A 17318-nucleotide genomic window follows, 5' to 3' on the forward strand; every position below is an offset into this window, starting at 1 on the left:
CGCAACAAATAAAAAAAGACCGAAAATTAAAAAAAAACACAAGTTTTTCTTTGTTAATTTTTTGTAAATAAGTACGTTTTCTTCAATGATGGGCACTGATATGGCTGCACTGACGGGCACTGATATGGCTGCACTGACAGGCACTGATATGGCTGCACTGACAGGCACTGATATGGCTGCACTGACAGGCACTGATATGGCTGCACTGACAGGCACTGATATGGCTGCACTGACAGGCACTGATATGGCTGCACTGACAGGCACTGATATGGCTGCACTGACAGGCACTGATATGGCTGCACTGACAGGCACTGATATGGCTGCACTGACAGGCACTGATATGGCTGCACTGACAGGCACTGATATGGCTGCACTGACAGGCACTGATATGGCTGCACTGACAGGCACTGATGGGTACCGATGAGGTGGCACTGATGAGGTGGCACTGGTATGCAGCACTGATGGGCACTCATAGGTGGCACCGATGGGCACTCGTAGGTGGCATTGATTGGTACATATGGGTGGCACTGATAAGTGGCACTGATAGGTGGGCACTGATGTGCACAGATGGGCAATGACAAGTGGCACCGATGAGCAATGACATGTGGCACTGATGGGCAATGACAGGTGGCACTGATGGGCAATGACAGGTGGCACTGATAAAACTTATTGGTGGCATTGCTGGGCATAACTGAAACATAACGGTGCCAATCAGTGCCCATTTGTGGGCACTGATTGGCACAGATTGAGCACATTGGGCACATGTGGATGGCCATGGGGTACATACCTGGCCATCCACATGTTGCCCCTTCCCTGGTGGTCCTAGTGGCGATCCCTGGTGGTCCAGTGTGGTGAACTGAGGGGGGGCTGCGCTGATAAACAATCAGCACAGACCCCCCTTGTCAGGAGAGCCGCCGAACGGCTCTCCTCTACTCGCTTCTGTCAGACACGAGTGAGGAAAAGCTGATCAACGGCTCTTCCTATTGACATCGTGATCAGCCGTGACTGGACACGGCTGATCACGTGGTAAAGAGCCTCCGCCGGAGGCGCTTTACCAAGATCGGTGGAGTGGTGTGTCAGGCTGACACACCGCTCCACCAATCGCCGTGGGCGCGCAGCGGCTTGTAATCCTGCTGGACGTCATATGACGCCCAGTCAGGATAACGAAACCACTTCCCGGACGTCAATCCGCTGTAGGCCGGGCGGGAAGTGGTAAAGAAAAAAAAAAAAATCGCAGATCGCTGCCATCACTAATAAATAAAAATTAATGATAAAAATGCAATAAATCTATCCCCTATTTTGTAGGCGCTATAACTTTTGCGCAAACCAATCAATATACGCTTATTGCGATTTTTTTTTTACCAAAAATATGTAGAAGAATACATATCGGCCTAAACTGAGAAAGAAATGTGTTTTTTTATATATTTTTGGGGGATATTTATTATAGCAAAAAGTAAAAAATATTGCTTTGTTTTTCAAAATTGTCGCTTTTTTTTGTTTATAGCGCAAAAAATAGAAATAGCAGAGGTGATTAAATACCACCAAAAGAAAGCTCTATTTGTGGGGGAAAAAAAAAAAAAAGAAAGGACATGAATTTTGTTTGGGTGAAACTCCGCACAACCACGCAATTGTCAGTTAAAGTGACGCAGTGCCGTATCGCAAAAAAGTGCTCTGGTCAGGAAGGGGGTAAATCCTTCCGGGGCTGAAGTGGTTAAAGTGATACTAAAGTCTCATATTTTTTTTTGTTAAAAATAACAAACATATTATACTTACTTGCTCTGTGCAGTGGTTTTGCACAGAGCAGCCCAGATCCTCCTCTTCTCGCATCTCTCTTTGGTGCTCCTGGCCTCTCCCTCCTGTTGACTGCCCCCACAGCAAGCAGCTTGCTATGGGGGTAGCCGAGTCGAGCCAAAGCTCTGTGTGTCCATTCAGCCTGGCCCCACCTCTTCTCTCTGCTCATTGGCTCACTGACTGATTTACAGCAGCGGGAGCAAATGGCGCTTGCTGCTGTGTCCGCCAATGAGGAGGAGAGTCCCGGACAGTCAGTCTCTCTTGCAACATTGCTGGATGGAGATGAGGCTCAGGTGAGTATTAGGGGGGCTGCTGCACACTGAAGGCTTTTTGTCTCGATGCAAAAAATACATTAAGAAAATAAAAACCTTATTACTTTACAACCACTTTAATTTGCAAGGATTTCCTCACTTCCTGTTTTGGCTACGGGACAGAAAGTGAAGGTAAATCTCGGGAATGGGACACAGATGGCAAAATATAAGTTGACAGGGGTTATAACCTTCCTTTACTGTATCAATAATAAAAATAAAAAATTGCCTATAGTGCAACTTTTTACCTGCCCAAGTTAGGTCTGAGATCTACAGCAATATGGCCCATTCATGAAAAATGGCAAGCCCCTCTGATTTTCTACATACCAGAAAGCCATTGTGCATTGCACTGGAGGATGTGAAGGGGAATACATGCTTGCGCTTTAGATGGAGAACTTTTGAGATGGAAACACCGGACTTCAGGAATTCATATAGCTCTTCACAAGATGACAAAAAGTGCATGCAGACACCTCTATCTGATTTCAAATTCTTCTCTGACATTTATTACAGATTAAGCCAGACAAGATGGTTTTGTTTTTTAGGATGGTTCCTGCTCTTTAAATTAAAGTTAAATTATACTATATTTACACAAACATTTTTTTTTATATTATCATTGCCTTGCATGCTCCCTATTTGTTCTTGGTTATAATGCAGAATGATATTTTCAGAGCAAACGTGTTTCAACTTCCCGAGATTTTCTTTCAGTTTTGCAATGTTTATATCAAGCCTGTGCTGTAATTTACTGGTTCCCGTTTGTCAGCTATCCAAAGCAAATCACAGATTCGGACACAGTTGTTTTCCTTTTGTTTACCAGTCTGGAAACAGTCTTCCAAAATAACACATATAATCAATATCTAAACATAAACACACTTATCTTTCATGGTCCAAACCATTCAAGCTTGTGCCAGAAGGGAATTCCGTTGTGCTGAATTCTATTGTTTTTTTTTTTTTTATTATTCAGAACGGCTACTGTTCTGTTCTAATCTGAGTTTATATGGTTCTCCTATGTCATTTTACAAGCCCAGAAGTGACTGACATGGACCAAATTAACATCAGACACGTAAGCCATGTCTCCAGGATTATGTGACAGGAAACCAAGAAATGAACACGGTGAATTACAAAACAACTTAATACAAGGTGAGACCCAGACTGTATATTCCCAAAAAAAACAGTATGACCGAGGATGAAAGTGGAACATCTGTGAAGGTTTATTTCCAGCACATCATACTTTCCCACATTAGGAATTGTCAAAGCATGTTTGTTCTAGACATAATACTATAAATGACAAAATACAGCCACAGACTTAACCTGCTGAGTCTTCATTCACTGCTCATTCAGAAACTGACCTTCTGGATTTTTATGTTTTCATTAAGGGTGGTGTTATATGGATGACATCTATTTTCTTTCAAAACATAGAAATGCTGAAAATGGCTCTGAATAAATGGTGCCCAGTGTGATTACTTCACAGGTTATGTAATGCACTCCATATAACTTCCCTTCTAAAAAAAAAAAAAAAAAAATTGGCAGCTCTGTTGAGAATGGCATACCTGATATAGTGATGAATGCACATCATATCATAGCTATTCTGTTGAGATTGACATGTTTGATGTGGAGAAATATGGATAACATGTTCTGCCCTATGTTTGGTTTGTATAGGGCTCAGCAAACTTCAAAGAAGTTCAGATGGCAAATCTGAATCCCAGTCAAAATCAATAGGAGCCAGGTTTGTCAAATTAAAAATGCCACTTTTCTGGGCTATTAAGCAAGCAGGCATGAAAAAACAAAAACAAAAAAAAAAAACACTGCGCTGGGAGAAAATAAACTTTTTAATATTCGATTTGACCAGGAGCAGTGATTTATAAATACTTACAGTGAAATGTAAGAATACCCAATTCCTTTAAATAACATGCCTGGGGGGTGTTCCAATCCTGTTTGTGAAGTGCTGCAGCTGCACTGACATTTACAAAAGGAAAAAAGGGTTTACAATTTCTAGCAAATGACATGCCAATAACTTTTTTTTTTCCAATCAGCAAACAGCACACAGACCCCTCCAATGGTCTGCTGTGTATACTGTGATACCTTAGAAGCTGGCAACAAATAATAATTTGATAACAATTTAAACGGTATAATTTATTTTACTTTGTAAATGTCATAAGGCACATCCTACAGCAGAATGAAAACAATTGTATAGAGCAGCCCCAAAAATGCATACCAGACCCTCATGCAAAAAAAAAAAAAAAATTGCGTGAGACACCCAGGAAATCATACCAGAACCTTAATCTGAGCATGCAGCCTGACTGACCAGTAAAGGAGGGGGGACATCAGCATGTACATTCCCACAAACTATACCAGGTCCCATGCCCCCATAGGTCTCCTCCTGGAAAGCCCCTTGTCCCCATATTGATAAGGACAAAGGCCTCTTCCCCACAACCCAGGCTGATGGTGGAGGGGGTCTGCGGGTGAAGAACTTGGAATCTGGAGGTCACCTTTGATAATAAGGGGTCCCCCAGATACCACCCTACATGTGAATGAGTATGGGGAACATAGCACCCCTTCAAATAAAAATGTAAACTAGAAATACACCAAAATGTTTGACGTGTCCTTTAACAAAACAAATCCCAAAAAACTGTCTCTTGATGAAATTCCATTGTCAATCACAATGCCCACCAACTCGCTGAATAAAAAAGAAAAAAAAAAAAAAAAAAACAAAAAAAAAAAAAAAAAAAACACACCACCAATGACCTGGTGCGCCTATCCCAATGGTACTCCCAGCCCGGTGACAGCTCCCTGAATTGTCATCAGTTTATATGGGACGGAGTGAGGATGCAGGTGACTGACATCACTGACTAAATATGGCCATGGCAATATTTCAGCACTGCGAATACCTAAATATGGCCAGTGGCCAAATTTGGGCAGTGAAGGCAATGCTATCCCTGCCTCTTAAAGCGACAGGGATTTCTGATGACATCAGTGGTTTCTAGGGATTTAGTGAGTGCAAGCACCTGTGGCATCCTTAGCAACAAAAGAAAGGAGGAAGGAACCGGTCATCTATAAAAATAAAAAAAATTAAAAAGTCGATTAATTGAAGGAATTGGTTGGGACGTTATATGAAGCGCAGCTAAGAAAGTAGGGGTATAAAATCACGATAATGGATTCCAAAACATATACATTAAATAAGGAGGATAACACGATAACATGAATAGGACCTTGGCAATTATACAGAACGACATAATTCATAAACAATCTATGCATAGGTATATGGTAAAAAAATTGTTCCAGTTCATGAAAGATATTATGTTAATAATAGTAATGATTAATAATCTAATTCATAGCGTTCGTATTGCTGAATCTCAGAATCACAGGATTGTATCGTATTGTTATGTTACACCATACAATCATGTGATTCTGAGATTCAACAATACGAACGCTATGAATTTTATTATTAATCGTTACTATTAACATAATTATGTCTTTCGTGAACTGGAACAATTTTATTAGCATATACCAACGCGTCTATTATGAATAGATGGTTTATGAATTATGTGGTTATGTACTGTATAATAAACCCAACCAATTCCTTCAATTAATTTTTTTATATATATATATATATATATATATATATATATATATATATATATATATCTATCTATCTATCTATCAACCACTGACACCACCTGCCTGCTGGAGTTTGCATGTTCTCCCTGTGCCTGCGTGGGTTTCCTCCGGGTACTCCGGTTTCCTCCCACACTTCAAAGACATGCTGGTAGGTTAATTGGCTTCTGTCTAAATTGGCCCTAGTATATGAATGTGAGTTAGGGACCTTAGATTGTAAGCTCCTTGAGGGTAGGGACCAACGTGAATGTATATGTAAAGCGCTGTGTAAATTGACAGCGCTATACAAGTATAATAATAATTATTTTATATATACATACATACACACAGGGATGGAGGCAGATAAACGTACCCACTCATTGCCTCATACAAAGTCCCACAACCCTCCTTCCCCCTCTTTAATCTATTAAAAAAAATGGAGGTAGAAATACTGCTTCTATATATGATATTTGGCTCCCGCCAAACAGGGGCCAAGGGGGGAAAAGTTCAGACATTTGTCTCAACAGCCAAAGTTCAATCCCAATCTAGCTTTCGGACCAAACCCAATGGGGAAGATTTCACATCATATCATAGCCATTCTGTTGGGAATTAAGATACATGCTTGAGAAGGGGATACATTCACATCATATCATAGCCCTAGCCAGATGTAGATGACCATCACACCATCTACTTTCTGTCTGCTAGGCTTGACCTAAACTATACTGCAAGTTCTGCTTAAACTTAAGCAATCTAGGCTGCATGGTGGGAGGGACCCTATTTCCCTGCATGTCCTCCATTTCTTCAACAGTAATAATTTTAGATTTTGCCAGCAGCTGGCCATTCAGACACCAACACATTCTAGGGCCACCATTATATCCTAAAGGAACATAGTACAACGAAAAAAAACTAGCAGACCAAAACCGCAGGGGTCAATGTATTGTCTTTGCTGCTAAAACAACATCCTAAAGGACAAAACGGCCATCAGGATAGCATTAAAGAGTAAGAAAGATGGCCTAAAGTGGTTCTAAAGTCCTAACTTTTAACATTTTAATTAATTCCTTGCATTTGAGCTGAAGTCTCCTGCTGCCGTCATTCAAATCCTCTGAGGGAGCAGGATACTGACACACGGAACATGGAGAGTACCGAGCCACGCGCAGCACAATCCCGGATCCCGCAGCGAATAGAGTACGGAGGGGAGGGCGGGATTCGCTATTCCCTGCGGGATCCAGGATTGTGCTGCGCGCGGCTCGGTACTCTCCATGTTCCGTGTGTACCGGCCATTAATAGAGGATAATTCTGCTTTCAAGCTTTCTGGATGTCTGCTTTTCCAGTAGTTCCTGTGAGGATATACATGCTGAAGGTTCAGATCAAGAATATCTGATGATTCCTTGTAGTCATTCCATACCCAGCACACATCAGCTTTACTGTGAGGAGACTCAGATCCCTCTATGAAGGTTTTGAGGACTCCAGATTCCAATCACCATTGATTCCTTAGGTCCCTTCTCCATTGCCGGTTGGCAATACAAGCTCGTTTGACTCCTAGAACGTAAGTTCTTTGCGTCCAAACTTTCTGGTAAGCCTGCATTGCACTCTGGTGGTGGCACCATCACATGGATATTCTCACCTTTCATCTACTGTATTGGCTATTCACATGGTGTTCAGGATCGTCCCACTCCGATTTGGATTATGATTAATCACCGCAGAAGATTGACACTTGGATATTATTAGAGACTTTATTTTCTATTTTGTTATATAATTTTTCACTGCATGTGTTACATGTATAATTCATTATCTATTATGGATATTTAATTTGGCACTACAGCGCTATACTTTGATACACCCAATGTAAAAATATGTTAATAGTTTTACAAAGATTAAGATCCCTGCTGCATTTTTCCATGTTCCCTGCTAGTAAAATGCACTGAGTGATTAGCCAGACCTTGGGAGGCTATGCCTATGGAGGAGCACAAGCACTTTAATTATAAAATACAATCTTTAAAAAAATAAAATGTTGTGACTGGTCAGGGATTTAATCATGCAGGCGTGTAGAGTCACTGATAGTTTACGGTCACTGTTTAAAATGAAGACTAGCAGTCCTATCTGTACTCTAGACATTATGGAAAGCTTGTTAGCAAAAGACGCGGTCATGGCATCAGAGAACACCTGGCTGGCACAAATGGGAGTTAACACAATTAAGAAATCTGGCAGAAAGCAGATCAGATCTGCTCAAGGAAGAACTTGCAGTTACAATAAGGTTTCTTGTAGAGATGGAAACTGTCCAGGCACAATGAACAATGTTCCCTTTTGTAAGGAAACAGTGATGCCTATTTAAGAGGATCCAGGACATACTTTACCGTCTGTGTCAGTTACTGAGGGTGTTGTGGTTGTATACTCAAAAATTCAAGGATTAAGTGAACCTAGGGTCATGTTGCTGCACCTGAAGATAGTTTAGCTGACCTGTACTATAAACACCAGCCATTAGAAGCTAGCATCTGTATAGAACATATACTCACATCAATTGTTGATAGATCAATGGTGTCTAAATCACAATTTCGACATTTGATTTCAGGTGTCCACAAATCAGGAACATAATTTCCAAAGTAGTTTAGTTGAACCTTTAGAGAAAAAAAGAAACATACATAATACAGGTTAGTAAATAATATGCAGTACAAAACATACATTTATAGTAAAGCTACACTATAAAAAGAAATTAAACCCTGTGCAGCTACACCAGTCATGCTAAGCAGCGAAGAATTTTGAGACATAAAACACAGAGTAAAAGAAGTGTTAAGTAATGTTTGCACTTCAATACACTCTTTTATAGACATTTGCTTTAAAAGGTGTCAGTATGAACGCCGTAAAGCAGGTGTTTCAGTGCTGCTGTAAAGGAAATGACAACTGTCAAAGACATTAAATACCCTGTAAAGTTCCTTTATAGTGGTTGCTCGGTAATTTACAAATTGTTAAAGTAAGCCCTGATCTGCTATGGAAATAATGACATCAACTTTTAGCCTGATTACTTAAGGTTTAACTTCTGGCAGATATAACATACTCTGTAGGCAGTAATGATTACCTACATGTATGGCTTTACATAATGCAAGCAGTGTTTACCTGAATAAAACTTTGTATCAGCCTCTTGCAGTCCCTGTACAGTAGAACTAAGATTTGGAGAGGCAGAAACCACAAAAGACAAATCGGTTGTGCTGCAGTGCTCATGTGCGAGCAATGAACATGCTGATGGGAGGAAAAAGCAGAGTGACGGAGATAAACTCATCAGTTTTCAGTTTCTTTCATTGTCCAGTCAGTGGCTCTGAAGTGTTACCGAACTACATCAGAGAAAAATCAGGTATCCTCCCTGCCAGAAAGAGGCTGTGTGATTTGGACGTGCTGTATAAGGCAGACCATAGATTATGTGATTTTCATTCCTACAACCACAGGTTACAGGAGAGGAAATTGCTCTATTCCCCCATCAATGCAGTCAGTGTTGATGGGGGAATCCTTCCTGTGGAGCCATTGTGTTCTTCTGGCGGGTGGGGGGCACAGGGATCCATCCCTGCAGGAAAATACAGTGGTTATTGCTACCGGCTATAGCCGCTGGCATGAATGGCATGTGAGAATTCTACATGCTGGGCGTACCCAAGTTTAATCCATGGATCAACTTGGGTACAATCAGCCTAACCATGGAAGGTTAGAATCTTTGGTGGTCCCTGCTGAACTGGTTGAAATATAAACCATCAGCAGCCTAAAGTGGTTGTATAGTCACATCTATTATATTATTTTATCCTCTCTGCTTTAGGAACATATTAAATGCAGTATGTGTGTTTTTTTTTTTTTTTAATGATAAAGCTAAATAAATTCTTTGACCAGCTCTTCTGTGTGGTTACAAGTCCCCCCCTGCTCTCCTTCTTGATCCAATTAGTACAGTGGGAAGGGCTGAAATTCCCCTCTGACATTGCAAGCTAGCAGAGGGAGGACATGTGACCACACAGCAGAGCTGGGCAAAGACGGTATTTAGCTTTACAATTTTTTTTTTTTTTTAATATACACACTGTACTTAATGTGTTCCTGAAACAGAGAGGATAAAAGTATTTACTGTAACACATGTTACTTTACAAAGGGGGAGGAGCAGCTGCAGCAGAGTACTCAATCAGGGCAGAATGAGAGGGGAGGGGATTGAGTTCACACACACAGACTACGGAAATGAGAGAGGGAGGGGGGATATGCAGAGACCCTGAATACACAGCAGGATGAGGTAAACTGACCACGCTATCAGGGATCAGCAGCCATGATAAGAGTTGTCAGTACACACAGGGGAGCATAGGAACAGGTGGGGTCAACCAGGTATTGTACAACATAGAAAGGGACAATTTACATGGCAAAACCACTGTGCTATATCTCATGCCTTTAAGGGACAGGAGATTTTTTTTTTTTAGGGTTACAACCACTTTATATTTCAAAATTGGACTGACAGCTGACAGGAACTTAGCAGGTGATACTACAATAAATGTTTTTTATATATGTAATTACTTTTTGCCTGGAGTTCAGCTTTAAAGGAGTTGTACACACTCCCACATACACATGATTTAGAGCTCTGTTTGCAGAGCTTAGAAGGTCCCCACTTTAAACAGCCTTTGTTCAACTGCTTCAGCCCTGGAAGATTTTACCCCCTTCCTGACCAGAGCACTTTTTGCGATTCGGCACTGTCGCTTTAACTGACAATTGCGCGGTCGTGCGACATTGCACCCAAACAAAATTGAAGTCCTTTTTTTTACCACAAATAGAGCTTTCTTTTGGTGGTATTTGATCACCTCTGCGTTTTTTATTTTTTGCGCTATAAACAAAAAAAGAGCGACAATTTTGAAAAAAAAACGCAATATTTTTTACTTTTTGCTATAATAAATATCCCCCAAAAATATATAAAAAACTATTTTTTTCCTCAGTTTAGGCCGATATGTATTCTTCTACACATTTTTTATATAAAAAAAAAAAAAAATCGCAATAAACGTACATTGGTTTGCGCAAAAGTTATAGCATCTACAAAATAGGGGATAGATTTATAGCATTTTTATGTTTTTCTTTTTTTTACTAGTAATGGCAATGATCTGCGATTTTTATCGTGACTGCAACATTATGGCGGACACGGACAATTTTGACACATTTTTGGGACCATTGGCATTAATAAAGCGATCACTGCGAAAAAAAAATGCATGGATTGCTGTAAAAATGTCTCTGGCAGTGAAGGGGCTAACACTAGGGGGCAGTGAAGAAGTTAATGTGTGTGTCTTCCCTAGTGTGTGTTCTAACTGAAGGGGAATGGGGACTATGCAGGGAAAATAACAGATCGCTGTTCATACTCTGTATGAACAGACGATCTGTCATGTCTCCCCTCAGAGAACCGCAAACTGTGTGTTTATACACACAGTTTGCGGTTCTCCATGTCTCAGCGGCGATTGCGGGAGCCCGGCGGCGATCAGGACCGCCGGACACTCGCATCGGCTCAGGGGGCGTGCCCCCTAGTGGCCACAGTTTGAAGCGACGTTACATAACGTTGTTTTGCCCAGCTGTGCCATTCTGCCGCAGTACAACTGCGGCGGCAGGTCGGCAAGTGGTTAAGTAACATTTCTGTGTCCTGTGTAGCTCCAGTTTCCCCAAAAAGCAATGTAGTCGTGAGTAATCAGGACACCAAAGAATGACAGCTCATTGGTGGTCTTGTGGTACTGAACTTTTCTCTAATTAAAATGTAAAAAAAAAAAAAAAAATCTCTCTGAATCCACTTGACCTTGTAGCAGACAAGATATGTAATTTTAAAAATATGTGCACTTTTTACAAAAAAATATGTTGCCGCTGGCTATGTCATTTGTGGGCACTTGACCTCAGCAGAAGGATGGTCAGGAGTGCACACATCCGACAGAATTTCTATGTGTGTGTCTCATCTGGAAGCAATCAGTCAGTTACTGTCCAAGGTTTTTTACATTAATGTGGTGATAACTAAGACTCATTCAGGCAGGATTACACAGCAGACTAAAACCATCATTCACAGACACATATCATTTGAAGAGTCCACTGCACAAATCAGTGAACACACATCAATCATTGTGTCCTGTACGAGTTTACAAAAGTTGATCATTACTGGGTCGGAACAGTGCAGCAGAGAAAGAGGGGGAGTATTCACTGATTTTTAGCCAACTATAGGAAAATTTATAAAAACACTCGATCTTAAAATGATATATTTTTTTACATTAAAGTAACTCCTTTCCACAGAGCCTGCTGCCTTATTTCAGTCTGTGACTATCCTCTTTCAGGCACCGTGGATTCCACTAAAATGTTGAGTCAGATTTTGCATTTGCATTAATCTTATAATCTTAAAAATTGTGTTTTAATTGATATACTTTTAAACTGATTTTTACTATAATAAAAACAATATTGTATACATGACACTCTAACCCATTACACTGCCTGTGCATTGCATTATGAGCTTTGTAAAGGGAGCACAGCAATAGCTGTTTACCTTCAGAATGTCTCTCTAGAATTGAAAGTTACAATTAAACTGTACTGGGCAGCTTGAAGGCTCCCTTTATATTAGATTGTTTTTATTATAATGCACAAATTCCAGAATCAAAGCTGAATACCAGGAATTCAGCCACTTTGTAAAAAGTGAAGACACGCTGGGAGGTAAAGAGGTAGTAAACTGCAGTGGATGGAAAAAAAAAAATCTCCTGTAAGGCAATGTCACAATGTGCTAGTATGCATCACATACTAGCACATTATAAGAGCTCTACCTTAGAACGAAGCCCTCCAGCGCCATGCTGTCACCATTGAGAGGGCTGACATCTCCCCCCCCGGTGCACACAGGAGCCACCTTTTACGGCATGGGCTCTGAAGGTCCGACACTGTATGCCGAACCTTCAGGGCTTATGTGCCATTAACGTCACTGACTGCATGCACTCTGAATATCTCCTAAACGGTGCAAGTTTAGGAGATCTGCACAGTACCTACAGGTAAGCCTTACTATAGGCTTACCTGTAGGTACAAGTGGTAGAATAGAGTTTACTACCACTTTAAATCCAACTAGGCATATGACATCTCCTGGGGACTTCTCTCTATTACTTACATTTGACTGATTTATTTCTCTGTCCAAGAAAGACACTCCTGGATCTGAGAGGAGAGCAGCACACAGTGCAGCTATACCTGTCCCTCCCCTCTGCTCCCCATTCACAGAAGCCTTTGTATTTTGTGAATATGTTCACATAAAACCAAGGTTTCTGTGAATGGGCAGGCGGTAGGGATGGGTGGGTTTAGCAGATGCAGTGACTCTACTATTGAAGATGCAGAGCTCAGAAGTATCAGCATTTGGGCTCCCAGAAATATAGTGGTCGCTGTGTTCCAGGAGAACTTTAAATCTATTAAATATAAATAGAGATACGTCTAGGGCAGTGATGGCGAACCTGGCACTCCAGATGTTTTGGAACTACATTTCCCATTATGCTTAATTACACTGCAGAGTGCATGAGCATCATGGGAAATGTAGTTCCAAAATATCTGGGGTGCCAAGGTTCGCCATCACTGGTCTAGGAGATGTCATGCACCTCCTTGGACTTAACTAATATTGTGCCTTTACTTAAAGAAGCTGATTTCCTGGAATTCAGCGCAAACATATTTTATTCGATCTGATGTCTAATGAATAAATAGGACTATAATGAGACATGAAACACATTCCATGCTTCTGATTATTATCTCTAGCTTTAGAAGCCATTTTCCCTTCTTTCACATGAAAGTGGTAAATTCTGAATATCTTTAAATTACAAGCTCAATTATCACCGGTCTGTTGGAGATCACAGACTAGTAACTGGAAAAAAAAAAAACTATGAAACAGCAGAAATGATTTAGGATTTAAATAGTTGTTAGTAATGGTGCTGCTAAGGCTACTGGTAGAATTCATGGAGCCCCACAGAGCCTACCCATCAGCTCCCCACCTCCCAATCAAAAAAATAAAATAATATTTTTGCTAAAAATACAATAAAATCATTATTAGTGAATGCAAACACAACATAACTTACAAAGTCTCTGCTCAATCTAAAAGATAAAACTGTAAGGATATGTGGGTGAAAGAGGTGTTAGGGCTTATTCACATGGGCCTATACAGTGTGAAAATGTATTTTTTTTTTTTTTTAATGTGGCTGGAGTTGTGTGCAGGCAGCCTATGTGTTGCTGTTGGGATGCAGCAGCTGCACGAACACAACTCCAGGCCCTCATTTGACAGACGTGTGTGTTCAGGTGTACGGCCCCTGGACACAGACAATGGGGTGCAAAATCTGGTGCAGCTCTGCATGGTAGCCAATCAGCTTCTATCTTCAGCTTGCTCAATTAAGCTTTGGACAATAAAACCTGGAAGCCGACTGGTTTCTATGGAGACCTGCACCAGATTTTGCACTCTTCAGTTATAATAAAAAGAACCCCATTGTGTATTCAGGGCTACTTCCCAGCACTGAACACCTGTCAAATTAGGACCTGCAGCTGTGTTTGTATAGCCCATGTCCCCATGGTGTAACAAGCAGCTCCAGAAGCATGAAAAAAACTGCTGATTGACACTGTATGGATCAGAGAACTGTGTGAATGAGCCCTTTAGTTAAAAAAAAAAAAAAAAAGTACAATTTTTTAAATCATTTTGTGCAATATTTTTATACACCTTTTTAGAATCTTTTTAATTATTTTTTTTTAACAATTTACTGGTCACCTGCCAGTAACATACTTCCTGTCCTAAGGTTACAATGTTCACTTAGACCCCATACACACTATAACACTTTTGTTGTCGGATTTCCTTTAGATTTACCAAAACAATGTAGTGCAAGGGCCTGCCTGATTGCATACAAATTAAAACTCTTAAGGTTTGACCTCATATTATATGGTTTTGGTAAATCTGAAGGAAAAAAAAAAAAAAAAAAATCTAATCTACAGAAAATTGTATAGTGTTATGGAGAAGCAGTGTTGTCACCCTAGGGCAGAACTACAGAACACCTTCACTCTCCTTTTTTCTACACCATAGGGCAGTGAAGGCAAACCTTGGCACCCCAGATGTTTTGGAACTACATTTCCCATGATGCTCAAGGACACTGCAGAGCGCATGAGCATCATGGTAAATGTAGTTCCAAAACATCTGGGGTGCCAAGGTTCGCCATCACTGCCATAGGGGAAGGTGTGTCACAGAGATGATCTGGGCAGGGCTGATAACCATGCTTAATTGAACACTGCAGTGTGCAGAGGAAGTTACAATTGCTGGTTTCTGGTAGGATCAAGAGGTTGTTTTTTTTTTTTTTTTTTTTGCACTTCTAGTGGAAATATTACAAAATGTTTTTAAAAAGATATATGTAACAGACCAGAAGTGTCAAGCAAATAACTTTGTCGTTAGGGTTCACATACACTTTTACAAACAGCATGGGCATTCCTCGACATATTTGAAACACTATTAGAAAGAAGCTCTAAAGATCCATCTTTAAAAAAGGAAAAGACCATTTAATTCCATTAAATTAAAAAGTGAAATGAACCATGGCTGGGACCTATAATTGAAGGGACGTGTAGTTCAATATTTTGCAATCCCACCATGAATCATCCGTTTCTGTTCCATTTATTCAGTTGGTGTTCCATGTGATAGGCTGGAATTTCTTACTGCCTACTCCATCTCCGACCATGTACTGATAAGGACATCTGCTGTAAAACTCAACATACGCAGCCTCTTACACGTCTTCTATTACCACATCTTTGTGCTGTTTCACTTCTAACACTACCATAATACCTTATTAGTTTATGCCTAGGGACTGTAAAAAAATAAAGTCTGATGATGAGACCAAAAACCACAAGCTAATGTTAGCAGGAAAAGAAGCAAATGTTTTCCAGATGACATCAACCTATCACAGTCTGGCCCGTCTCTTGTAAGACAGTTTTTCCTCCTTTCATACAATTTCCTTCTTTCCGTGCTACTTGACTAAAACGAACTCATGTGGGAATTCAGAACCATCTGAACAGACATTTAACCCAGCAAGCATTAGCAGGGCCCACACAACCCAGACATGGGCATCAGAGGTCAGAGAATTATGAAGTCAGACTTCCTTCACACATATAATCTCCCTTCGAAGTCGACACTGAAAACCAATTCTAAAAGAAACGGTGAGTCACTCAGCAAAAAGGAAGGTTTTTATGACAGCGGGTTCCCAAAAGGAATATACGGTACATCCAGCTCAGTATTGTATTTTATTGTATTTAATTTGCCCAAGAACAAACAGTACATCATGGTTCAAGCCGTTCTTGAACTTCACTTTGGGGGGGGGGGGGGGTTTACTGTAGACAGTGGCAGTACTAAGAAAAAAAAATATGTAAATGTAAAAAATAAAAAGACATGACAAATTATTTTTTCGTGGATCCTAAACAAAAATTAAAACTGCAGATATTTTAAGTTTCCAGGATATGTTTCAAATACAATTATTGATTTAAAGAGGAACTGCAGTCTGCTCACATAATTTGTATTTGAAACATATCCTGGAAACTTGAAATATCTGCAATTTGAATTTTTGTTTAGGATCCATGAAAAAAATTATTTGTCATGTTTGTTTATTTTTTACACTTTTTTTTTCTTATATAGCCCACTTTCTGTTTCTTGTCTGGTAAAAAGCCTAGGCTTATGACCTTAAGCACAGCTCTCTCTTACTCTTGTGAGCGTTTGCCAGGAAGGGAGGGGGGATGAGCCATACGAGGGTCAATGAGAGCTGCAGAGCTGGAGGTGTGCCTGTGTGTGAATCCAGGAAGTAAACAAGCAGCAGCTCCAGCTCCCCACAGTTAAAATGGCTGCAGGCAGACTTCATGCAGCATATTTGGCAAGTTAAGAACCGCAATATATATAAAATAATATGCAAAGTGGTTGGAGGGAAGCTTCAGAATGGCAAAGATGTTTTTACTACAAATTATGTGAGCAGACTGCAGTTCTTTTTTAATCAATAATTGTAATAAAAACATCTTTGCCATTTTGAAGCTTCCCTCCAACCATGCATATTATTTTATATATATTGCGATTCTTAACTTGCCAAATATGCTGCATGAAATCTCCCTCCACTGAGTCTGCCTACAGCCATTTTAACTGTGGGCAGCTGGAGCTGCTGCCTGTTTACTTCCTGGATTCACACAGAGGCACACCTCCAGCTCTGCAGCTCTCATTGGCCCTCATATGACTCATCCCCCCTCCCTTCCTGGCTAATGCTCACGAGAGTAAGAGAGAGCTGTGTGTGAGGTCATAAGCCTAGGCTTTTTACCAGACAAGAAACAGAAAGTGGGCTGCATAAGGTATTTACTGGCAGTAAAAAAAAGTTTTACTATCCAATGTTAAAACAACAAGGGCAGAAGATTTAATAGATGGAGTTGAAATAATGACTGAAGGTCTGCTTTAAATGCATTAAAGGCGATGTGGAGAAGCTATTGTGCAACTGACAACTCCTCTAATACAGTACTGACTGCAAACTAACAACTGCCAGTTATAGTGTAACATCATAAAAAACTATCAATAAATGTGTATTACATGATGTTCATACTCAGTCACTGTGAGATTCATTCTCTAGTCTGCAAAAAAACTGATTGATCCTGCTG

The 17318-nt window shown here is 40.4% G+C and overlaps 1 protein-coding gene across 2 annotated transcripts in view; it reads right to left on the reverse strand.

Moving 5' to 3' along the window:
* PLOD2 (procollagen-lysine,2-oxoglutarate 5-dioxygenase 2) overlaps nucleotides 1-17318 on the reverse strand; it is a 197062-nt gene that overhangs the window by 69220 nt on the left and 110524 nt on the right. For both annotated transcript variants that reach the window (XM_073625894.1, XM_073625893.1), the window contains exon 8: nucleotides 8204-8305. In XM_073625894.1, coding sequence (XP_073481995.1) covers nucleotides 8204-8305 — 102 coding nt within the window. The remainder of the gene's footprint in view (nucleotides 1-8203; nucleotides 8306-17318) is intronic.

The sequence above is a fragment of the Aquarana catesbeiana genome, linkage group LG04 (genome assembly GCF_042186555.1).
Source record: "Aquarana catesbeiana isolate 2022-GZ linkage group LG04, ASM4218655v1, whole genome shotgun sequence".
Lineage (NCBI taxonomy): Eukaryota > Metazoa > Chordata > Amphibia > Anura > Ranidae > Aquarana > Aquarana catesbeiana.